Here is a 26,587-nt window from a genome sequence, read left to right as displayed (position 1 = left end):
GAATACTTCCCACGTATTCCCTGCGTGTCGTAGAAGGCGACTAAAAGGGGAGGGAGCGGGGGACTGGAAATCCTCCCCTCTCGTATTTTTTTTAATTTTCCAAAAGAAGGAACAGCGAATTGGGCCAGGTGAGGGTATTCCCTCAAAGGCCCAGTCCTCTGTTTTTAACGCTACCTCGCTAATGCGGGAAATGGCGAATAGTTTGAAAGAAAGAAAGATATATAATTCTGACGGTTTTACAGTGGGGCGGGGGGGGAGTGGTGAAGACAACGATGTGTTCATTCATCACATTGTCTTTAAATCTCCATCAAAGTTCGTTTTTAGTTACTTCTTACTGATAATCACCCTCGATGAACTTGAACAATATATTTAGATATACGAAATGCCGTGATGTATTAAGCGTCTAATAAAAGTGTAGTGGTAACTTTCAAAACTGTTCGGTCTCATACCAGTTACCCGGAAAATAGCCAGCCAATCACATTCATTACTCAGATAAGAAGCGTTTTTAATAGGCGTAAATATGGATTCCCTCCCGAGGGGTTTGCGGATGGAGCCAGGAAGTAGTAAATAACCAATCAGAGCTCGAGCAGCCGTGAGCCTCCCGGTGATTGGCTCAATTGGAAATCGCCCGCTTCGAATTTCTCACTAAATTCCCTCTTGACCAATCAAAAACAAGATAGAATCTATATGAAGCTTCGAGTGGCCAGGAGGACTTAAGGTGGCCAAGGGAGACGTTCTGGCATGAGGTTCCCAGCCGGTGGCGTCACACCGATGCGTCGGACGGGGGGTGAGGCTGGTGCTGGTTGGAGAGGTGGGTTATTTCTGATACTAACGCCCACCACCCGCCACCCACCTGCGTTCTTGTCCTGCCCACCTGCGTGCCTGTCCCTCTCACCTGCTTTCTTGTCCTTTACATACGTGTTTTCCTCTTATTAATCGACGTTCTTGTCTATTTTCCTACGTATTTTGTCCTACTCGCGTTCTCATTCTCTAATCCATCTAATTTGCGTTCGTATCCTTTTCAACTTTATATATATATATATATATATATATATATATATATATATATATATATATATATATATATATTATTTATTTTGCTTTGTCGCTGTCTCCAGCGTTAGTGAGGTAGCGCAAGGAAACAGACGAAAGAATGGCCCAACCCACCCCCATACACATGTATATACATACACATCCACACACGAAAATATACATACCTATACATCTCAACGTATACACATATATACACACACGGACATATACATATATACGCATGTACATAATTCATAATACGGTGTCAAGCGCTTTCGTGTAATTACACCGTCATGACAGAACGAATAGAACCAAAATATACCAGCTGCCACTGGGCCAGGCAGGCGAACGAATGGAAAAAAACAAGTGAAGGGCTTAGGACACAGGTCACCCTCGAGGACCTCACCTCTCTCCCAATCATTTATAAAGCCTAATCCTTTATATAAACTTATGTAATTGATCTAAACCAACATTTCAATTCATATCAGTATCTCTACTATGTCTGATAAGAGCTTCAACAACATCTGCGATCCTTTTTCTCTTATCAAACTTCAACAATATTTCTATCCTCCTTCTCTCTATCAAACTTAGTAAATGATATCAAAATATGGATCAAAATGTTGATTGCACGAGGCCCTATTAGAACAGGAGTAGGGAGAGAGAGAGAGAGAGAGAGAGAGAGAGAGAGAGAGAGAGAGAGAGAGAGAGAGAGAGACAGACAGAGAGAGAGAGAGAGAGAGAGACCTTTTTTTTCATACAGAATGTTTAGATTCTTTTTTATTTAACTTGCCGTGTAGATCAACATATCCCAGAGTGTGGTGCGAAACTCTCCGAGAGAAAATCAAATATGGTCTTCGATGGTCACACTTAAATTGCTTGGTAAAAAAATTATATCAGGTCACATCACAGCATATATATATATATATATATATATATATATATATATATATATATATATATATATATATGTGTGTCTGATGACAGAGTGGCAGATATAGGGTGTTTTGGTCGAGGTGGTGTGCAAAGTGAGAGGGTTAGGGAAAATGATTTGGTAAACAGAGAAGAGGTAGTAAAAGCTTTGCGGAAGATGAAAGCCGGCAAGGCAGCAGGTGTGGATGGTATTGCAGTGGAATTTATTAAAAAAGGGGGTGACTGTATTGTTGACTGGTTGGTAAGGTTATTTAATGTATGTATGACTCATGGTGAGGTGCCTGAGGATTGGCGGAATGCGTGCATAGTGCCATTGTACAAAGGCAAAGGGGATAAGAGTGAGTGCTCAAATTACAGAGGTATAAGTTTGTTGAGTATTCCTGGTAAATTATATGGGAGGGTATTGATTGAGAGGGTGAAGGCATGTACAGAGCATCAGATTGGGGAAGAGCAGTGCGGTTTCAGAAGTGGTAGAGGATGTGTGGATCAGGTGTTTGCTTTGAAGAATGTATGTGAGAAATACTTAGAAAAGCAAATGGATTTGTATGTAGCATTTATGGATCTGGAGAAGGCATATGATAGAGTTGATAGAGATGCTCTGTGGAAGGTATTAAGAATATATGGTGTGGGAGGCAAGTTGTTAGAAGCAGTGAAAAGTTTTTATCGAGGATGTAAGGCATGTGTACGTGTAGGAAGAGAGGAAAGTGATTGGTTCTCAGTGAATGTAGGTTTGCGGCAGGGGTGTGTGATGTCTCCATGGTTGTTTAATTTGTTTATGGATGGGGTTGTTAGGGAGGTAAATGCAAGAGTCCTGGAAAGAGGGGCAAGTATGAAGTCTGTTGGGGATGAGAGAGCTTGGGAAGTGAGTCAGTTGTTGTTCGCTGATGATACAGCGCTGGTGGCTGATTCATGTGAGAAACTGCAGAAGCTGGTGACTGAGTTTGGTAAAGTGTGTGGAAGAAGAAAGTTAAGAGTAAATGTGAATAAGAGCAAGGTTATTAGGTACAGTAGGGTTGAGGGTCAAGTCAATTGGGAGGTGAGTTTGAATGGAGAAAAACTGGAGGAAGTGAAGTGTTTTAGATATCTGGGAGTGGATCTGTCAGCGGATGGAACCATGGAAGCGGAAGTGGATCATAGGGTGGGGGAGGGGGCGAAAATTTTGGGAGCCTTGAAAAATGTGTGGAAGTCGAGAACATTATCTCGGAAAGCAAAAATGGGTATGTTTGAAGGAATAGTGGTTCCAACAATGTTGTATGGTTGCGAGGCGTGGGCTATGGATAGAGTTGTGCGCAGGAGGATGGATGTGCTGGAAATGAGATGTTTGAGGACAATGTGTGGTGTGAGGTGGTTTGATCGAGTAAGTAACGTAAGGGTAAGAGAGATGTGTGGAAATAAAAAGAGCGTGGTTGAGAGAGCAGAAGAGGGTGTTTTGAAATGGTTTGGGCACATGGAGAGAATGAGTGAGGAAAGATTGACCAAGAGGATATATGTGTCGGAGGTGGAGGGAACGAGGAGAAGAGGGAGACCAAATTGGAGGTGGAAAGATGGAGTGAAAAAGATTTTGTGTGATCGGGGCCTGAACATGCAGGAGGGTGAAAGGAGGGCAAGGAATAGAGTGAATTGGAGCGATGTGGTATACCGGGGTTGACGTGCTGTCAGTGGAGTGAATCAAGGCATGTGAAGCGTCTGGGGTAAACCATGGAAAGCTGTGTAGGTATGTATATTTGCGTGTGTGGACGTGTGTATGTACATGTGTATGGGGGGGGGTTGGGCCATTTCTTTCGTCTGTTTCCTTGCGCTACCTCGCAAACGCGGGAGACAGCGACAAAGTATAAAAAAAAAAAAAAAAAAAATATATATATATATATATATATATATATATATATATGTATCACAACTTTAAGGAAAGGAAAAAAATTTTTCTGTATACAATGTTTAATCTCAAATATTTGCACTGATAATTACACATGAAATACAAAATAACTATAAGAAACAACCATGGAAAAATTAGTCTGCACAATTTCTTTCTTTTTGACTAATGAATCTATGACAATGGCTGACTTTGCTTACAAATATTTAACCATATGACTGCGTTAGCATTCAAAAGACTAACAATACTAATAATAGACTACAGTAAATTTACGAAAATTCTTGAGAAAATAATAATAAGAAAAAAATGGATGAAATTCAAAATTTCGATTACAAAATAAATGTTAAAACATTTTGGCCTGGAGTCAAAGCCTCTTTAGGCTGCACAGTCTTTCATTCAGTAATACAATTGGTAATCCAACCCCAACGGAAAATCCTACCAAAGTTTACAAATATTACTCCAGTACTTTAGAGGAGGAGGGGAGAAAAAAAAAGGTATCCCATAGATTTAATCATGAAAACCACAACTAAAACATGTTGCTCTCCTGAGTTAACACCATCTCTCTCTCTCTCTCTGTCTCTCTCTGACCAACTTCCCAAGAACACTCCTGTTTACCTCTCCCTAGAGCATTTCCCCCTCACTGATCAAGCCCCTACAATTAGCAGCTTTGAGAGGTGATTACAACTTTATGACCAGCCACCTGTACCTTTAGGACTGACTCATTATGACCAGCCACCTGTACCTTTAGGACTGACTGATTTCCGTATTTGTTATGTCACAAGGGAGGGACTCTGGCTCTTCCAAATGACCAATCCCTTTTCCTTTATCATATCTCTTCATTCTGCGACATTCTGGATGGTACTGGAATCATGAAGCGTTCCATCTGACCTTACCATACATTAATTTATGACACGTCACCAACTTCTGTGGCTCTGCCTCTGTCCACTATTTCCCTGGATAGGGTCTAGCCTCATGGTTGCATCATCATCATCATAGGAATAATAACTATCTAAAATACTATTCTTTTACATCTGTTCGCCGTTTCCCGAGTTTCCTCGCGCGTTCCGGGGGAAGTACAAAGAGCAGCCTTATTCGCCCACATCCGTTCTGTAGCAGTCATGCGCAAAGCACCGAAATCACATTCCTATCCACCACCAGGCCCCACAGACCTTTCCATGGTTTACCCCTGCCGCTTCACATGCCCTGGTCCAGCTCGACAATATGTCGACCCCTGTACACCACATCATCCTAACTCACTTTATGCCGTGCATGCCTTTCACTCTCTTGCATATTCAATCCCCAATCACTCAAACTATTTTTCACTCCATCCTTCCATCTCATATTTCGTCTCCCCTTACTCCTTGTACCCTTCACTTCTGACACATATATCCTCTTTGGTAACCTCTCCTCCCCCATTCTCTCCATACGATCAAATAATTTCAGCACACCCTCTTCAGTTCTCTCAACCACACTTTTTATTTCCACACATCTCTCTTACCCTTTCGTTAACCAAACCACCTCATTCCACGTACTGTCCTCAAACATATCATTTTCTAACACCACCAGCTTCATCCGTACATCCTCGTTAATATAACCCAAGTCTCGCATCCATATAACAGCGCTGGGACTACTATACCTTCAAACATACCCATTTTCGTCCTCCCACACTGAAGCCTCTCTTTCCACACTTTATTTAATGCAGCCTTAGCTCCCTCATCCACCCTACGACCCATTTTCGATCCCATGGTTCCATATGTTATCGTGTCTAAAACACTTCATGTTTTCTCCACTCAAACTCACACCCTAACTAAACTTGTCCTCAACCCGGCCAAACCTAATAACCTTGTTTTCATCCACATTTACTTACAACTTCCAGCTTCAACACACTCTTCCAAACTCAGTCCGTATATATATATATACACTGGAAATTCTAACTGTCCAATGAAAAGCCACTTCTTTCTTAAGAAATTCAACTGCAATACCATCAACTCCAGCCGCCTTGTCACATTTCATTTTATACAAAGTTTTCACCACCTCTTCTCTCATCACCAAACCACTCTTTATGACTGTCTCACTTCACGTACCACTCCAACCAAAACACCTTACATCTGCCACCCTCTCATCGAACACATTCAACCGTTCTTCATAATACTCACTTCATCACTATCTGTCAGCACTTCATCCCCCCCCCCCCCCCTCCCCGATGTGTTCCCATTTTTCTTGCTTTTCGGACACTATCAACCTCCTTCCAAAGCATCAGGGGAGACACAAGAGAGAAATATAACAGTCAGTTGATATACAACGAAGAGACGTAGCTTGGACGCCATTTGGTAAACATGTAATTGCCCAAGACAGACAACGAGTGTATCATAAACTTATTGTGTGGACAAGAAGGTGAATTGTTTAAAAATTTTATCAACAATAAAGTTTTCCAATTTTTATAGACCTTTACTAACATCAAGGTTATAATTCTTTGTGTATTTAATGATATAAGATTTAATATTTCTGTGTGAACAATTCACCTTCTTGTCCACATAATAAGTTTATGATACGTTCGTTGTCTGTCTTGGACAATCACATGTTTATCAAATGGCGTCCTAGCTACGTCTCTTCGTTGTATATCAACTGACTGTTATATTTCTCTCTTGTGTCTCCCCTGATGATGTGATTATTACACGAAAGTGCACTTGGGAAGTATCGTGTTTCATTTTCCCCGTGGACTCAGGAATATACTAGATCACGTGCAAAATTGTGATCCTTTCAAATATATCTATATCTATCTATCTATCTATCTATCTATCTATCTATATATATATATATATATATATATATATATATATATATATATATATATATATATATATATATATATATATATATTCATTCGCAGTTTCCAACATCTCCGAGGTAGCACCAGCAACACACAAATAATATTCTCACTTGTTCTCATCTAAATCTCAAGCTTTTCAGCAAAATGTGCTGAAACCATATACAATCCCCATAGACCTTTCTGTGGTTTCCCCTGACAACTTCATGTTCTCTGGTTCTGGCAACTAAGAGCACTCCAATACGCTCTGTCCCATGCACGCATCTCACCCTCCTGCATGTTTAGGCCTCGCTCTCTCCCACCTTGCTTCCTACTCTTTACTCACGCACCCCTATACACCTAAGCTAGTTGGGCACTATTGTTCACCTCTCTCTTGATCCTATTCCACTTATTACCAAACCTCTGTCTTACAAGTCATTCCTTAAGCGAGTAATCCTCCTCACACTACATATTTTCCCTAGGCATTTCAATTCCAAGATATCCACTATCCTCCGCTCTTTTGCATTTACGACCAAAGACTCACACCCATACAGCACCGTTAAGACTACTACACTACCAAACACACCCATCCTCGCCCCGACAGATTCTGATCTCTTTCCGCATTCATGAATGCACCCTGGGCTTTTCTCCCGTCATCCACCCTACTCTTCCAAACATTGACTCCAGCTTCAGCAGTTTCTCCCTCGAGGCTGCCACTAGTACCATATCATCTACAAACAATAAGTGACTCATCTCAAACTCGTAGTATACTGTAGATCCTCGCATTTACCTCCCTCACCACCCCATACAAAACAGATAAAAAAAAAAGGTGACATCACACACCCTTGACGCAGATCCACCTTCACCTGAAACCACTTATCCTCGCCCCTCCTATATGATATATATACCGTACTCTTCTATCAATAACTCATCAGTCTATCTAACAGCTTTCTTTCTCCATCATACATTAGTAGCATCTCCCATATGTTTATCAACCTAATCACATGCTTTCTCCAGATCCATACAAATCCCTCTCTCCGCACAATTCTCGCACAAATTCTTCAGAGCAAAGCCCCTTTACCTCTCCAAATGCCACAACTCTCTCCATCAATACCGACATGTAACTTCCCAGGCACATAATTCTGGAATCCGAGCATTCCTCTATCTCATTCAATAGTGGTATACATTCCACCATTACTAAAGACCATGTCGGACCAAATATACGGTGAAAATCCTGATAAACCAGTCAATAATACTATCAATCCTATCTTGAGAAATTCGTCTGTCATACCATTCTCTCTAGACACATCGATACGCTTCATCTTACCCAAGGATAAATTCTTACCCTTATGCTCTTTTCACTAAACTGTTATACGCTATGATTCTCTCACTCTACATACCTCCTCGTCACAAGCAATCCATACTTCAAGCCTACCTCTTAAAACATATAGAAAGTCCTTCAAAATTCTTATAATATCTGTAGTCACTTCCTCATCTGCCATCAACTTTATTTGTTCCCTTGTTCTCCTTACACTATTCAACCCCCTTACAAAACATTTTCTTATTCTCCCTTAAGTCTGCCAGGACTTTCTCACTCCCTATCTCATTCGCCCTCTTCATCTGCTACTGCACCTTCCTCTTGGTCACCTGCCACTTTCTCTTGCACAAATTTCCATCACGTGCACTCCTTCCCTGTGGGTATCGCCCAAACACCTCTCTTTTCTCTTTTACTTTAATCTCAACTTCCTCATCCCAACCCTTGCTACCCTTTGTCAAGCGCCCACACCCCACCATCTGCATACCACACCATTCACCTGTACATTTTGGCAATGCTTTCCAAAATACCTTCCATTCCTTGTCAATTCTCCTAATGCCATGTAATTTGACCTGATACCATTGTTCACCTAGCCTCTCTTGGTATCTCTGCACAAAATCCTCTTTTCTAACCTCACTCGCTTTCACCATCCACTTCCTACCTACGTCATATCCTTATTTCCTAAAGCCACAAAACCCGTTTACACTCGTCTTCACTAAGTAGTTATCAGACATCTAATCAGCTTCCATTCTCAGCACAGTCACATTCATTCGCCTCACTTCTGCACGTAATCAGATCCTGTTCACCGATTCCAAACCTAATGTATACTTACATATGCAACTTTTTTTTTCTCTCAAAATTAGGTTTTCCCAATCACCAATTGCTTTTCAACAGAAAACTCAACGAAGAATTCATCTTACTTCCCTTACAACCAGGACTCCATGCCACAATGCTCTCAACTGCATTATCACCCACACTTGCATTCAAATGTCTCTCTCCTTTTACTCGATCCCTTTCATCAATATTGCTAAGGTCCCTTACAAAAGACTCGCTCTTTCTTCACTTCTCCCAGTAAAGGAAACTCGGGGAGTTTTCACCTGTATTCCTTAGTCTTTATTTGGGCAGGTCAGGCGAATCTTTTCCTATTGACCTGGCACTCATAGAACTCCTCACGTGTGTCTCTTTAAGGTACCAAACGGTAAATCTTTTCCTAAAGTCGTAGCAACACTTGAAGAGGATATTTTCCCAAATTAAGGACACCGATATGGTTTCTCACCTGCAGGAAACACCTCAGATTTCATTCCAGTATTAGACAAACCCTCTGTTTATTTACAGAATCATATTAAGTAAAGATCTTTACTCACATTCAGTTACGTGCACACACTAAGAGAATGATCCTTACAGTCAGGCCAAGAGCCTGAGTCTGCAGAGTATCAAAGCGACCCTTGCCACATTCTGGGTAGTCTTACTGGGGAGTATTCGCAACAGCTTTTTTCTTTACAATGTCAAGAGCACGTGAAACATTTCCAGTAAGGGCACTCGAGTGGCTTTTCACCTTTGAATCAGAACGTACCTCTTTACGATACAAGGATAAATCTTCTTCCAAAAGCCAAGGCACTCGTGTGATTTCTCTCTTAGAGGAGACAGCCTTCGTGTGCTTTTCCTCAAAGGACTAGACTGTATGAATGTTATCCCATTTAGTACAATGATGGGTTTTCTCACTAATATGTAACTGTTCCTTTACAAAATAGTATTGACTGAATTTATGTATGTTTTCTCATCTTCCAGTCATACTATTTTTAAGGTTTCTCGCCTGTGTGCACCAGCCTGTGCTTCTTTAGACCATTGGACCAAGTAAATCTTTTCCCACAGTCAGGGCACTCGTGTGGTTTCTCGCCTGTGTGCACCAGCCTGTGATTCTTTAGACCATTAGACCAAGTAAATCTTTTCCCACAGTCAGGGCACTCGTGTGGTTTCTCGCCTGTGTGCACCAGCCTGTGATTCTTTAGATTACTAGACTGAGTGAATCTTTTCCCACAGTCAGGGCACTTGTGTGGTTTCTCGCCTGTGTGCACCAGCCTGTGCTTCTTTAGATCACTAGACCAAGTAAATATTTTCCCACAGTCAGGGCACTCGTGTGGTTTCTCGCCTGTGTGCACCAGCCTGTGCTTCTTTAGATCACTAGACCAAGTAAATATTTTCCCACAGTCAGGGCACTCGTGTGGTTTCTCGCCTGTGTACACCAGCCTGTGCTTCTTTAGATTACTAGACTGAGTGAATCTTTTCCCACAGTCAGGGCACTCGTGTGGTTTCTCGCCTGTGTGCACCAGCCTGTGATCCTTTAGACCACTAGACCAAGTAAATCTTTTCCCACAGTCAGGGCACTCGTGTGGTTTCTCGCCTGTGTGCACCAGCCTGTGCTTCTTTAGACCACTAGACCAAGTAAATCTTTTCCCACAGTCAGGGCACTCGTGTGGTTTCTCGCCTGTGTGCACCAGCCTGTGCTTCTTTAGACCACTAGACCAAGTAAATCTTTTCCCACAGTCAGGGCACTCGTGTGGTTTCTCGCCTGTGTGCACCAGCCTGTGCTTCTTTAGATGACTAGACCAAGTAAATCTTTTCCCACAGTCAGGGCACTCGTGTGGTTTCTCGCCTGTGTGCACCAGCCTGTGATTCTTTAGATTACTAAACTGAGTGAATCTTTTCCCACAGTCAGGGCACTCGTGCGGTTTCTCATTTGTATGGACAGGTCTGTCAGACTTTTCATGTCCAAGCCAAGTCATTTTTCTACTGTGAGGATATTCGTGTGACTTCTGTTCCAAGCCGGAAACAGAAGCATCAGAACCATTATTCCTGTTTATAAATTGCGAAATTCTTACTGGATGATCAATGTCGTTTGATACTCCATTATCACAGTACTGCGGCATTTTTTTCATACTTACTACCTTGACATCCTTTTCATCATGAGTGGTTTCACAATCAACAGTGAAGTCCGTACTTACACTGTTTTCAATTAGTTTAAGACTCTCTGTATCTCTTTTCCAATTCATAACTGATCTTGCAGAGTGTACACTGTTATGCATCTCTTTGAAGGCGTCTGTCTGAATCATTTCAGTTTTACAGGGATCATTATGCTTCTGTATGGAAAGGGTTGTGTTACCAAGGAAGCAGTCATTCGTTGAACTTAGCCAGTCAAGCTTTATGCACTGATGTTCTGAGGATAGAGTAATAAAAACTACGCTTATGAAATATTCTCAACGAAAATGGTATACACCTCTTGTTCCTATGCTCGTTTTGACAACCATGGGAGACAAGGCACCATTTCATCACTCAGCGCAAGTTCATGGATTGGAACTCAAAGAGACAACCGTACCATTCATCATAAACTTGGAAAAACACCTCACTCGGAGTCTAATCCTCGCTATGGTGTAATACTTACGCGTCTTTCCTGCTCTTGCAAGGAAGCGATCAGGAACAAATGAACAGTAATTTCACTTGCATACATCCAGTCTCTAACCGTTGCGTAACAATGACCCCCCCCCCCAAACTCAGATCCCATCATCCACCGCAAAACGCCACAAGCTACGCCACAGTTTGTTTAACTTCACCACAGCAACTTCCCTGATTCAGCCCATTAGTAGCACACCAACCTCATATCCACATAGATCATTTATTCTCTCCCGATGCATGCCGTTCGCTTTCCTGAATTTTCACGCCCTATTATCCTAGAATACTCCTTCGATCTATCGTTCCATCTCAGTTCACCTGTTCCTTGTTCCCTCCACTGATGAAACATTTCCTGTCAGTCGGTCTCTCTTTGCTCGTTCATCTCATATATCTAAACCATTTCAGCACAGCTTGGTATGCCCTAAGTTATCGTGTGCCTACCACCATACCATTCTCTCTCTTACACTGTCACTCTGGACACAACCAGTTCGCCTCACACCAAATATCCTCGACCATTTCATTTCCATTACATATATCCTTTAACCTTTTTCTCTGTGTTCAGGGCCCCAAGACTCACACATATAAAAGACTATTGGGATTAAAATTTCCTATAGCATACCTACCTATCTTCTACCTCCGTATTCCCTGCGTGTCATAGAAGCCAAGTAATGGGATGGGAGGGGGCAGGGGGACGTGAAGTTCCCCTTCCCGTCCATCAACTTCTAAAAGGTGGAACAGATAAGCCTAGCTGGGAAGTGCTCCTTCTCCTATCAAGACTCAGGCTGCATTGTCTGAATGTGTGAGGATGTAAAACATAACTCAAGTGTGAGAAGAATGGTTTGGAAATGTCAAGAGTAAATTCAAAGGATTCTTATAAGGGCAAAAGCCCAGGGGGAGGTTACATTGCCGCGGAGTCATAGTGTGTGTGAGTCTAAAGAAGTGCGGTCCAGACTGACGTGGGGTTAAAATGAAAGCGGACTGCGAAAGATAGGTGATTATCAGCGCTTATGCGCAGATCATGAGGCAAATGTTTTGGGAGCAGCTGAGTATGTTTTAATGCATGAGATCGGGTGTTAGAAAGGTGTCGTGTAAATGCGAAGGTTAATAATGTGACAGTTGTGACAGTTGAGGGTATGATTAGGAGGCATGGTGTGTTCAGTAATGTGAATGGAAGTAATAACAGCTTGTGAAGTTGTGCGCTGAAAAAGAGCTTATGGTGTGGAATGCCTGGTCTAAAAAGAGGGACGTTCTGAAGCATACGTTTGTAAGTAGGAGAGATGGTCAGCGAGCATTACTGGATTATGTTCTTACTGACAGGCTTGCAAAAGATAGTCTTTTGGATGTGAATTTTGATTACCTTGTAGAAGTAAGGGAGAAGATATTTAGAGGATTTTGAGAAAGAGGAAACATTATGGGATTGAACAAAGTGGTGAAAGCAAGCGAACTTGGAAGAGAGACTTCTGTTACGAAATACCACAAGAGATGGAGAGCAGACCCACCTTTACCTGGAATCAATTTCCTCTCTTCGTATTCGCACACATTACTTACCCTCTAAGTAAAACTACCTCTGCATTTAACGGCTCTACTCCCACATCATGTGTTGTTGGCATCTTCCATCAGGCATCTCTGTCAACCCTACCATATTTTGTTTTTCTAGTCTATGAATGCCACACACAAATCTCTCTCTATATATACATTTTTTCTCATACACTCTTCAAAGAAAACACCTATAACCATAATGTTTATCCGCAATTAGATGATCTACATATATCATTCTCTCATCACCACTCTCATACACCTTACCTGGAGGAATAAACAGAATTCTAGTTCTGTATTCTAACATATACTTTTACCATCCTTACCCTTACACAAGGTTATCATCCATGCGTGCTCTAAGTATTTTAGCATCTCACTTTGGGCCATAATATTCTTGAATGGCATGACCAAATAATTTACAGTACTCTCGGCCCCTTTCTTGTCAAAATCGGCTGTGAACTCATCCACTTCTTCATGACAATTTCTCGCTTGCAAGACTCTTAGTACCTCTTTTATTACTATAACATTTGGCATGACTCTCACTTCAGAGCCACTGCATCCCTAACATGCAATATCCACTTCCCTCTTGTGCAACACATTCAGCTATCTTTCAAAATACTCACTTCATCTCCTGCCATCTTTCCCTGTTACTGCTTTCGCGTCTGCTCTCGTCACTCTTGCCCCCATGCGTTCTCCTATTCTGACAATTTCACCTCCCTCTAAAACGTTTTCTTTGACTTTCTGTAATTCATCAATAGTCTCTCATCCCACCTCTCTTTTGCCTTCTTTTTCAGCCCCCATGCCTTTCTCTTGACCTCCTGTTGCTTGTTTATGTACTCATCCCAGTTACAAGCTCTCCTTCCTTCCATGTATCATCCATAAACCTCTCTCCCACTGGTGAACAAATCTCTTCATTCCACTACTTGGTACTCTTTCTCATACTTCCTCATGCCACTTACTTCAACTGCATGTTAAAGCACTGCTTTCCTATGTCTCCTCTTTTTGTTTCCATACTTGATCACCGTTTCCCTTGTTAAGAAAGTAATGTCAGGAACATACGAAAAAGAGACCACATTTACTCATCCATTCTCTAGTGCCATGTACAATGCTTCCCTACCTATATTCTGCTTTTCTTCCACCCATGTTAGTTCCACTTACTTTCACCTTTTGCCATTCTTTCCTTAACCTCTCTTGGTATTTCTACATACAGGTCCCTTTTCCAGACTCACTCATCCTCTTAATTATCAATAAGAGAATCATCATAAAAGAAAATCCTTCTTAACCCTATAAGCTACAATGCAGATCGTACCATATCAATGGGCAGAGTCACAGAAAGAGGGAGGTGACAAAGGAGGGGCGCACTAGAGTTGCATGGAGCAGTGATGTGTGTGTGTGTGTGTGTGTGTGTGAAAGGAAGCTACAGTGTGGCAGGAAGCATTAGTGATGTCTGTGGGGAGGGAAGGGTGAGCAGCTACATAGTGGAGAGGAGTGGAAGAGTTAAGTGTGGGTTGAAGGTAGGGAGCCAGCAATGTGGTTAGGGGCAATAGGAATGCGTGTGGGACAATGGCTATAGTGTGGTTGGAAGTGTCAACATTGTGCAGGAAGAATGGGTGAACAAATGAAATGCTACAATACGGCAGGGAGGAATATCAATGTACATGGGGATGAGAAGAGGGGTAATGTGGCTGACGGTGGTAACACAGAGTGTGGGCTAGAGGGAGGGGAAAGTAACCCTTTAACCAAATATGGTGGGGACTAATAACAATATGTGTTGGTAAGAAGGAGGGAGCAACCAATGTGGTGGGATGCAACAGCAATGCATGTGAGGAGGAGGAAGGAAGGCTACAGTGTGGTCAGGAACAAAAGCAATGTATGTGGGGAGAAAGGGGAGGAGATAGGGAAGTGCCAGTGTAACTGGGAGCAGTAGTAAGTGTGTGGAGTGGAGGGAGGGAGGTTAAAGTGAGGTATGGAGCAGTAACAGTATCTTGTGAGGAGAGCGAGGGAGGCTACATTAAGGTGGGGAGCAGTAGTAATGAATGTGGGGAAAAAGAGAGGTTATAGTATGGTGGATCATCCTCGATAAAAAGTTTTCACTGCTTTTAGCAACTTGCCTCCCACACCATATACTCTTAATAACTTCCATAGAGCATCTCTGTCAACTCTATCATATGCCTTCTCCAGATCCATAAATGCTACATACAAATTCATTTGTTTTTCTAAGTATTTCTCACATACATTCTTCAAAGCTAACACCTGATCCACACATCTTCTACCACTTCTGAAACCACACTGCTCTTCCCCAATCTGATGCTCTGTACATGCCTTCACCCTTTCAATCAATATCCTCCCATATAATTTCCCAGGAATACTCAACAAACTTATACCTCTGTAATTTGAACGCTTACCTTTATCCCCTTTGCCTTTGTACAATGGCATTATGCAAGCATTCCACCAGTCCTCAGGTACTTTACCAAGAGCCATACATACAATTAATATCCTCACCAACCAGTCAACAACACAGTCACCCACTTTTTTAATAAATTCCACTCTAATACCATCCAAAGCCGCTGCCTTGCCAGCTTTCATCCTCTGCAAAGCTTTCACTACCTCTTCTCTGTTTACCAAACCATTCTCCCTGACCCTTTCACTTCACACACCACCTCGACCAAAACATGCTATATCTGCCACTCTATCATCTAACACATTCAACAAACCTTCAAAATACTCATTCCATCTCCTCACATCACCACTACTTGTTATTACCTCTCCATTTGCCCCCCTTCACCAATGTTCCCATCTTGTCTTACACACTTTTTTTTACCTTCCAAAACATCTTTTTATTCTCCCTAAAATTTAATGATACTCTTACACCCAAACTCTCATTTGCCCTTTTTTTTTTTTTACCTCTTGCACCTTTCTTTTAACCTCCTGCCTCTTTCTTTTATACATCTCCCAGTCATTTGCACTATTTCCCTGCAGAAATTGTCCAAATGCCTCTCTCTTCTCTTTCACTAATAATCTTACTTCTTCATCCCACCACTCACTACCCTTTCTAATCTGCCCACCTCCCACGTTTCTCATGCCACAAGCATCTTTTGCTTAAGCCATCACTGCTTCCCTAAATACATCCTATTTCTCCCCCACTCCCCTTACATACTTTGCTCTCACCTTTTTCCATTCTGTACTCAGTCTCTCCTGGTACTTCCTCACGCAAGTCTCCTTCCCAAGCTCACTTACTACTTTCTTTTCTGAAAACCTCTACAAATCTTCACCTTCGCCTCTACAAGATAATGATCAGACATCCTTCCAGTTACACATCTCAGCACATTAACATCCAAAAGTCTCTCTTTCAAGCACCTATCAATTAACACGTAATCCAATAACATTCTCTGGCCATCTCTCCTACTTACATACAAATACTTATGTATATCTCTCTTTCTAAACTAATTTTTCCCAATCACCAGTCCTTTTTCAGCACACAGATCTACAAGCTCTTCACCATTTCCATTTACAACACTGAACACCCCATGTACACCAATTATTCCCTCATCTGCCACATTACTCACCTTTGCATTCAAATCACCCATATAACCCAGTCTCATGCATCAAAACTGCTAACACGCTCACTCAGCTGCTCTCAGGATCTTTCATCTCATGCCCAGGAGCATAGGCACCAATAATCACCCATCTCTCTCCATCTACTTTCAGTTTTACCCATATCAATCTAGAGTTTACTTTCTTACACTCTATTGCATACTCCCACAACTCCTGTTTCAGGAGTAATGCTGCTCCTTCCTTTGCTCTTGTCCTCTCACCAACCCCTGACTTTACTCCCAAAACATTCCCAAATCACTCTTCCCCTTTACCCTTGAGCTTCATTTCACTCAGAACCAAAACATCCGGGCTCCTTTCCTCAAACATACTACCTATCTCTCCTTTTTTCTCATCTTGGTTACATCCACACACATTTAGACACCCCAATCTGAGCCTTCAAGGAGGATGAGCACTCCCTGCATGACTACTTCTGTTTCCCTTTTTAGAAAGTTAAGATACAAGGAGGGGAGGGTTTCTAGCCCCCCGCTTCCGTCCCCTTTAGTCACCTTCTACGGCACGCAGGGAATGCGTGGGAAGTATTCTTTCTCCCCTATCCCCAGGGATAGGGGAGAAAGTATTTTCCTTACCCTTTACTGTCGTGTTTTGTTTTTTGTATTGTGTGAATATTTTATCTAAAATCTAATTCATATCACATGTGAAATTAGAAATACAAAGTTTTCTGAATTTTTCAGTTTCTTTTCATTGTCTTGAAGCCAAAATGTTTTCTGTAAGGTTTTATCTCCATTTACATCATGAAAATGAATGAGAGAACAGGCTTCAGTTACCAGAATTACACCTAACAATCAAGTTATGAACACATTTAACCCAGTATGCAGGGGATGGGTGTACTAACTGTTTGATCTAATTCTGACACTTTTTGAATCTCTCTCTCTCTCTCTCTCTCTCTCTCTCTCTCTCTCTCTCTCTCTCTCTCTCTCTCTCTCTCTCTCTCTCACACACACACACACACACACACACACACACACACACACACACACACACACAGATGCATTATCATGAGATTCTGAAAGAACATGATTTATACAGTTTAGAGAGAAGAGAGATATACATATCATGTGTGACAACAAACAGAATACATAAATATTAACTTCTTAAATCTGGAAGCATCACAACATGGAAGATACAACATTTTCAAATGACAAGAGTCCTGGAAAAAGATTAAAAATATTTTTTTATACTTATTTGCCATTTCCTGCATTAGTCCTGTGTACTACACTGAAACCACAGCCCCCTACCAATAACCAACCCCCAAAACCTGTCTGTGGCTGCCTTTGGCTGCCTTATACTCCCCAATTCAGTTTACTGTCATCACATTGCCCTCTGTATACCTCATAATTCCAAGTGACTCTATTCCATGCATGCCTTTCACCCTCCTGCATATTCAGGCCTCAAGCACTGATTTACTTGTTCACTCCACATTTGTCTCCTATTTCATTTTCCACTCCTTGTTTCTCCACTTCTGACACATGAATCCTTTTTGTCAAACTCTTTTCACTAATTATCTCCATAAGTCCATACCATTTCAGCAAACCCTCTTCAGTTCTCTCATCCACACTCTTCTTATTACCACACCTTTCTCTTCCCCTCATGTTACCCTTACATTACATACTTCACACCACATAATATCCTCAAGACTTCCAAGACATCCAATCTCCTCCACACATTCTTATCTATAATCCATGCCTCACATCCACAAAACATAATACCTATTTTTGCCCTCCCAGATAACGACCTCTTTTTCTACACATTCCATAGTGCCTTCAGAAACTTTGGCCTCTAAATCATCCTAGGACTCATTTCTGCTTCCTTGGTTATATTTGCTAATATGTCCACTCCCAGGTATCCAAAACATTTCACTTCTTCATAATTTTCTCCATTCAAACTCACAATCACAACTTACCTGTTCCTCTGCACTGCTAAATGTAATAACCCTGATTTTATTCACATTTACTCTCAACTTCTTTTCATGCACTCTTCAAAACACAGATACCAATTTCTAAACATTTTCCTCAAATCTGCCATTAGTCCTGTGTCATCAGCAAACAACAACTGACTTACTTGCCCTCTCTCTATGAAAGTTACATTTACCTTCCTCTCCACCCAATCCATTAACAAATTAATCAAACATGGTGGCATCAAACATAGCTGCTGTAAATCCACCTTCACCTGGAACCATTTACCTTCCTCTCTACCAACTTATATATATATGCCTTATTCTCTTGTTAAAAACTTCTCACTGCTTCTAATAGTTTTCCACCTATACCATATACTTGTAAGACCTTCCACAAGGCATCTCTATCAACCCCATCCTATGATTTCTTCAGATCCATAAATTCCACAAAAAATCTTTTTGTTTCTTTAAATATTTCTTACACACATCATTCAAAGCAAACATCTGAGCCACACATCCTTTGCCACTCATGAAACCACAACACTCTTCCACAGTCTGATGCTTCAAATGTGCTTTCATCCTCTCAATCACCATTCTCCTAGACAACTAACCAGGAACACTAAAAAAAACTTATACTTGTGTAATTCAAACATTCATTTTTGTCCCCTACCCTTTTTACAATGGCACTTAATATGCATTCCACCAATCCTAAGGCACCCCACCATGACCCATACACACAATGAAAATCCTAACTAACTAATCAACTATGCACTTGCCCGGTTTCTTCAGAATTTCAACTGCAATACCATCCAATCCAGCCATCATTTTATAAAAGGCTTTCTCCATCTCTTCTCTCTTCACAAAACCACTTTCCATGTTTTTAGCACTTCACATACCTCCCAATCCCAAACACTCTTGATCTGCCACCCTATCATCAAACATATCAAATAATCCTTCAAAATACTCCATCCCCTCTTCACCTCAACACTACCTGTTACCACTTACCCATTTGCCCCCTTCACTGATGTTGCCATTTGCTCTCTTACTTCTCTCACACTATCAGCCTCCTTCAAAAACATCTCTCTGAGGTTTGCAGATACTCACTCGTCCCAATTCTCCTTTGTCCTTCTTTTCAACCCCTGTACGTTCCTTTTGACTTCTTACTTTTTTCTCTTGTATATCATTCTCATTCCTTATCAATGAGTACCACCAATACATCTCTGTTTTCTCTATCACCAGCAATGTTACTTTGACATCCTACCATTCAATGGCCTTTCTCACCTGCCCACCTCATACCATTTGCATGCTACACACTTCTCTTACACATGCCAGCACTGAAAAGTTATCACAGAATAAAACATTATATGAATGCCAGGCAGAACTGCCTGAAACACTACTTATTGTAATGCCTGGAGAAATAAGTAACGTTTAGTATATGTAGTGACTACATAAAGATTAAAAAGAAGATAAAAATCATGGCTGAGGTCAATCCTGGACAGACCACAAACAGACTAGTAAGAAAAGGAGTAGCAACCAAGAAGAACAGTATTACTCAAAAATCTTGTTGTAGCCACCAATCTTCATTCTTTCTCTCTCTGGATGTTTGAGCAAATAAGCAATGGAATAAAGAGTAATTTTTTGTTTGAAATTATCTCAGCACAGAAGACACAGAATTAGCATCAGGCATAGTATGCGAGAACATGTCACACAGATAGACAAAAATTGTCTTGCACAAAAGTTGGAAAGATTATTCATTGCAATGCCTGCTGAAAAAAAATACATAAAGTAACAACAGAAACAATTAAAAGAAATGACACAGTCACAATGAAATAATTATTTTTCTTACATTAGTGTTGACGCCAAATCTGAATAAACATTACCTTAAAGAATATTGGCTGAATAACCCTCTGATTCAAACACATATGTTCAACAAGGATTTTTGAGTAGAATTCAGTTTCATTTGCTTCAAAGGTTCTTACATCATGTACACAAAGATAACTATGGTTGGAGTAACTGCAATTGTAATTCAATTGAAATGTAATCAATTACAGAAATATTGTAATTGTAATAATAAAATTTTAGTAATTAACTGTAACTGATTGTAACCAGTGATCAAGTAATTGTAATTTAATTGTAACTGTGAAAGGGGAGGAAAGTGGTACTGGTAACCTTGTAAATGCAAAGGTGGGCAAGTAATACTTTTAAAGAACCAGCGGTAGCAGTGGCGGTACTTATCCAAAAAAATAATGGTGGTAGTGGTATAATTCATGAAAAGTACAGCCAGTAGCAGCAGCGTTATTTGCTAGCTGTACTTTTTCATTATCAACCAATTGAGTCCACCCTACTAATACTTTGACCATACCAAGACAAAAATATCAGTCCAATAATAACCAAAACATTTTATAAACTCAAGAACCCTGCAGAGGTGAATATCGCAATTGATCTATTCTCCACCTGTAATGTGTAATGCACTGAAACCATAGCTTTCTATCCACAACCAGGCCTAACAGACTTTTCCATTGTCTACCCCAGACACTTCACATGTCCTAGTTCAGTCCACCTACAGCACATTGACCCCTGCATACCACATCATTCCAATTTACTCTATTCTGTGCAAACCTTTCACCCTCTAGCATGTTCAAGCCCAATCTCTCAAAATCTTTTTTCACTCCATCCTTCCATCTCCACTTTGGTCACCCCATTCTGCTTGTTCCCTCCACCTCTAACAAATACATTCTCTTTGTATACCTTTCCTCACTCTCCTTATGTCCAAACCATTTCAGCACACCCCCCTCTAGTTCCCTTAACCATACTTTATTTTTTACCACACACCTCTTTTACCCTTTCATTAACTTACTGTCAAACCACCTCACACCACATACTGTCCCAAACATTTCAATTCCAATACAACCATCTTCCTCTATCTGTCTATCTATCTATATCTTTGATGCCTGTTTCCTTTGGGAACTCCCTCAAGGAGGTGACCAAGGTAAAAGATTCTCCATAAATGGGGAACTCCACCCTTCTCCAAACAGCCTTATCTATAGTCCATGCCTCACATCCATACAACATCATTGTAAATACTGTACCTTCAAACATACACATTTTTGCCCTCCTAGATAACCATATTCTTCAGCATTCCAAGAACCTTCACACCCTTAACTACCAGATGAGTCACTTCCATGGTTCCACTCTGCCATGTCCATTTCCACGTATCTAAAACACTTCACTTCCTCCAAGTCTTCTCCATTCAAGCTCACACTCCAGCTAACTCCCTCAACTTTGCTAAACCTAATAACCTTGCTTTTATTCACATCCAGTCTCAATTTCCTCCTTTCACACACTTCTAAACTCAGTCACCAACTTCTGCAGTTTCTTACTCATGTCTGCCACCAGTGCTGCATCATCAGCAAACAACAACTAACTCTCTTTCCAGGCCCTCTCATTCCCTGCACACTGCATAATCGCTACTCACCGCAAGACTCTCACAATTACCTCTCCACCATCCCATCCATAAACAAGTCAAACAATCATGGTGACATCATACACCCCTGATGTAGACTAATCTTCACTTGAAACCATTCAGCCTCCTCTCTTCCTACTTGCACACGTGCCTTACATCCTTGATAAAAACTTCTCACTGCTCCTAGCAGGTTTTTTCCCACACTGTATATTCTTAAGACTTTCCACAAGGCATCCCTATCAACCTAAGCATATACTTTCCCCAAATCCATAAATGCCACATACAAATCTATCTGTTTCTCTCAGTTTTCTCATACACATTCTTTAAAGCAAACACCTGATCCACACATCCTCCATCATTTCTGAAATACTGCTTATTCCCAATCTGATACTCTGTACATGCCTTCAACCTTTCAATCACAACCCTTCCATGCAAATTACCAGGTATACTCAACAAACTCATACCTCTGCACTTTGAACACTCACATTTATCCTCCTTGCCTTTATGCAGTGACACTATTCATGCATTCTGCTAATTCTCAGACAATTTACCATGATACATACATACATTACAAATCCTAATTAATTAACCAATCAACAACACAGTCACTACCTTTTTTACTAAATCCAAGTGCAATACCATCTACTCCTGCCACATTTCATCTTACTTAGAGCTTTCAGCACTTCTCTCTTCACCAAATTACTCGCAATGGCTCTCTCACATCGCATACCCCTTCGACCTAAACACCCCTACATCTGTCACCCTCTCATCAAACACACTCACTGAAAATACTCACTCCATCTCCTCCTCACTTCATCACTCTCTGTTGCCCCTTCCCCTTTTGTTGCCTTTACTGATGTCCCTATTTGTTTTCTTGTTTTTCACATATCATTAGCTTCCTCCCAAAACATCTCATTCTCCCTATAATTTACTGATACACACTCAAGCCAACTCCCATTTTCCCTCTTTTTAACCCCTGCACCTTCTTCTTGACCTCCAGCCACTTTCTTTTGTACATCCCCAATAATATGCACATTTGTTCTCTTATCTTCCACACATTATTTACCTCCTTCCAATGCATCTCTTTATTCTTCCTAAAGTTTAATGATATTCTCTCACCCAACTCTCATTTGCCCTCTTTTTCAAGCCCTGCAATTCCCTCCTGACCTCCTGCCACTGTCAATTACACATCATCCAGTTATTTACAGCCATTCCTTGCAAGTACTGCCTAAATACCTCTCTTTTCTCTTTCACTAGTAACTTTACTTCTTCATTCCTTTCCAATCTGCCCACCTCCCACCTTTCATATGCCATATGCATCTCTTGCACATGCCACCACTGCTTCCCCAAATGCCTCCCATTCCTTATCCACTCCACTTGCTTCAATTACTCTCACCTTTTGCCTTTCTACACTCAATGATTTCTCCAAGTATTTCTTCAAACAAGTCTCTTTTCCAAGCTCACTTACTCTCACACTCTCTTCTAATTGATACTGTTTCCTCTTTTTTTGAAAACTTTTACAACTCTTCAACCTCAACTTCACAAGATCATGATCCTACATCCAACCAGTTGCCCTTCTCAGTATATTTACATCCAAAAGTCTTTCTTTTATAAGCCTATCAGTTAATAGATATTTCAATATTGCTTACTGTCTTTCCTACTCACATAATTACACTTGTGTATGTCCCTCTTTTCAAAGCAGGTATTCCCAATCACCAGTCCTTTTTCAGCACACAACTCCACAAGCTCTTCACCATTTCTATCCATAATTCTGAATACCCCACGTACTCCAATCATACCCTCTGCTGCTAATTACTCAGATGTATATTGATAATATCGATGTTTAAGATGAATGCTTATGAACTGTAAATGCAGGCGTGCTTTGTGTCCTAAATCTGGTACTTTTTTCATCCTTCATAGTCTGATCATTGTTATGAACGCTTGTTATGTAACATAATACATTTTTTCATGCATATTCGCCATCTCCTGCATTAGCAAGGTAGTACTACGTTCAAGAACAGATGACTGAGCATTAAAGGAAAAAATCCTCACTTGATCCCCATCTGTGTTCCTTCTTTTGGAAAAGCACAAATAAGATGGCAACATGGGGCTCTTTTGTATCCCTTCAAATCCAACACTTCTGATTTTCCTTCATGCCCTTTACAATTAATTCATCATGATGAATCTAAGGAGCAAGAAATTTACACTTAAGGAGGCTTATGCCATCCCACATGAATCAGAACATAAATACTATATTTCAATTTTTCTTCATACATTTTTTTCTCCACTATCGTGTTGTTTTTATAAAAAAAAAATCTGGATAAGGAAATTTTATGGTTTTACCCTGACAAAAAGTAGTAAATAAGGACCAAGTATCATCTTCATATTCTACTGAAGAATTCACACTCCTTAGGAATGCAACTGGAAATCAATTCCATGACCAAAGTTTATTTCTTAATGATTACCCCATGACAAGTTTCTATGAAAGCATCCTGGTCTTATCCAAGACCTTTCTATAGGATCCAGCAGCTTAGAGCTGCACACCTTTCAGTAGCAGGGAAGTACAGACTCCCTTGGAGTGCAAGGTTATTAGATGAGACTGTACTCCCATGGATACTGCCCTGCTAATGGTAACTTTTCATTCACAGTGCAACTTCAAGCAGGCAGAGTCCACAAACAGTGAACTGAATTTTACAATCTTCCTCTGGATGATTTTTAAAATATGTCTAATATCATCATGCATTTAGACTGGTATGAACCATCCTCAAGTATCTACATGAACAGAAGAAAATGCATACCTTCCACTGCCTTCCTTGGTGATTCTCCTTCACAAGTTTCTTGTAACAAGCTAAGTTCTAAGCCATAGTCATCACCATACCAAACCACTAATTCAGTGCCGCTGAAACAAAAAATTCATCCATGTAATATTTCAGATATACAGGAAGCTCTCATGTTTATGCAGTCATTTCTACCACAGACAGAAATTTAGAAATTTTAACCCTTTCTGCAGATAAGTCAAATATGATATTTCACTTCTCTATTTATTCACTGCAGCCATGTCATATATGATTTCTTGGATTTGAAGTGCCCAAGTGCCTAAGGATAAATAAATAATAGAAATTTATGCAACAATTTTTCAAAGAGCAATACTGCCTTGATGGCATACAGTAGTAATAAAGTTTATTCAGTCACACAGTCAGTAACCATCAAAACAATGGAGGGTAACACATCGTTTTTGCTCGGCCACCCAATCGAGTAAATACATCCTTAGTACCTTTTCCTTTGATTAAAGGAATAATAATACCCACTCCTTAGGCACAGCCTTCTGTTTCCATGCTAAATTACATATAAGATGCATCCACTATATCACACTTTCTCCTCCATACTTCAACATTTCATCCATAACTCTATTCACTCCAGGTGCCTTTCCTACCTTCAGCCTCATTATTGCCCCTTCCTACCTCCCTTTTTTGCTATAGGCCTCTGCACTTGTATCCTCTTCCTTCCATCCTCCATACTTCCTCCTTTTGATTCAGCAGTTCCCCTTCCTTACTTCTCACATCAACATTACCATTCTTACATCCACCTCATTCCTTTATCACCTTCCACTATAGTTTCATATCATCCCGAAACTTTTCACTTACTTTCTTCCAAAATCTTCATCTATGCTTACTTATGTTGATTCTATGCTATTTCTCAATTATTTTTTTTCCCTCTTTTGTTTTATTTTGTCATGAACACTAGATACATGAATCAACAGATAACAAGGACTAGGTTTTATCCAGCTCTTCCTCTGAATTAGCTAACAACATGGCAAACATGGTAACTTCCATTTAGCTTCTCTGTGAGTATTACACCATTATCACCTCATTCCACTTCCACCACAAATATCTTACCAAGAGAATTATTTTCTCTGTACACTAAACCACATGTTGCATACTCTACTTTCATTTGGCAGTAAGTTCCAAATTTTTTCCAATAATTTATCACATATATTCTCTTTGCTCTTTAGAATGTTTAAGAAAAGAATGGTTTGTAATCAACATGAAGGACTGATTCTTTGGTCAAAATCTTTTTCTTTGTTTTTACCATCTATCTTTGATAATATTTACTACTATACTTTAATCAGAAATTTACTTATTCATAATTACCCCAGGACTAATTTCATAAAGTCCTGGTGTTAACCAGGATGCCTTTCTAGAAGCTCCTGCAACACAAGGCTGTGCTACATTTAGTAGCAGAAAAATGTGAATTCCTTTGGAGTAATTCTTTGATGAAAGTGTACTTCCAGTGATATAAGCCATAACACCATCATCAGTTTAACAACCTAGCACCCTTGCAACATGACAGTCACTTACGAGTTTTGTGAACTTCTCAATTTTACCTTTGATTATGCTTCTATATTCTCTTTCCATGTTGCTTTTCCAACAGAGCATTTTCTTATCATTTTAAAAAAATTCATCATCAATAATGTGTTTTCCTTGCTTCCCTCCATTATGTAAATTCTTTATTAGTTTGTGCTTCTCCCTTTGTATCAGCCTTATTATGAAAATGCTTAAAAGCTGGTGTCACAATGATGCTATTTACTAGGAAGAAAGAGGTTTCAGAAATTAATGAATGTTGATTCAATAGGTATCAATATTCAAAGAAATTGGGTTCATTTTCAATTTCTTGGTAACTAT

The 26,587-nt window shown here is 40.4% G+C and overlaps 2 protein-coding genes across 3 annotated transcripts in view; both read right to left on the bottom strand.

Moving 5' to 3' along the window:
- Positions 1 to 26,587, bottom strand: part of LOC139751448 (uncharacterized) — a 149,817-nt gene that overhangs the window by 66,798 nt on the left and 56,432 nt on the right. For both annotated transcript variants that reach the window (XM_071666865.1, XM_071666864.1), the window contains exon 8: positions 24,704 to 24,804. In XM_071666865.1, the coding sequence (XP_071522966.1) occupies positions 24,704 to 24,804 (101 nt within the window). The remainder of the gene's footprint in view (positions 1 to 24,703; positions 24,805 to 26,587) is intronic.
- On the bottom strand, positions 6,051 to 11,469 carry LOC139751447 (uncharacterized). Its single transcript, XM_071666863.1, has one exon. It carries the CDS (start codon positions 11,061 to 11,063, stop codon positions 9,753 to 9,755), a length of 1,311 nt encoding a protein of 436 aa, XP_071522964.1. The 5' UTR covers positions 11,064 to 11,469; the 3' UTR covers positions 6,051 to 9,752.

This window comes from Panulirus ornatus, chromosome 11, assembly GCF_036320965.1.
Source record: "Panulirus ornatus isolate Po-2019 chromosome 11, ASM3632096v1, whole genome shotgun sequence".
Classification (NCBI taxonomy): domain Eukaryota; kingdom Metazoa; phylum Arthropoda; class Malacostraca; order Decapoda; family Palinuridae; genus Panulirus; species Panulirus ornatus.
The sequence above is the reverse complement of the archived record's forward strand: the minus strand, read 5'-3'. Positions and strand labels throughout refer to the sequence as shown.

Coding starts and splice junctions, on each gene's coding strand:
- LOC139751447 (XM_071666863.1), bottom strand. CDS start 11,063: ATGATTCAGACAGACGCCTTCAAAGAGATGCATAACAGTGTACACTCT.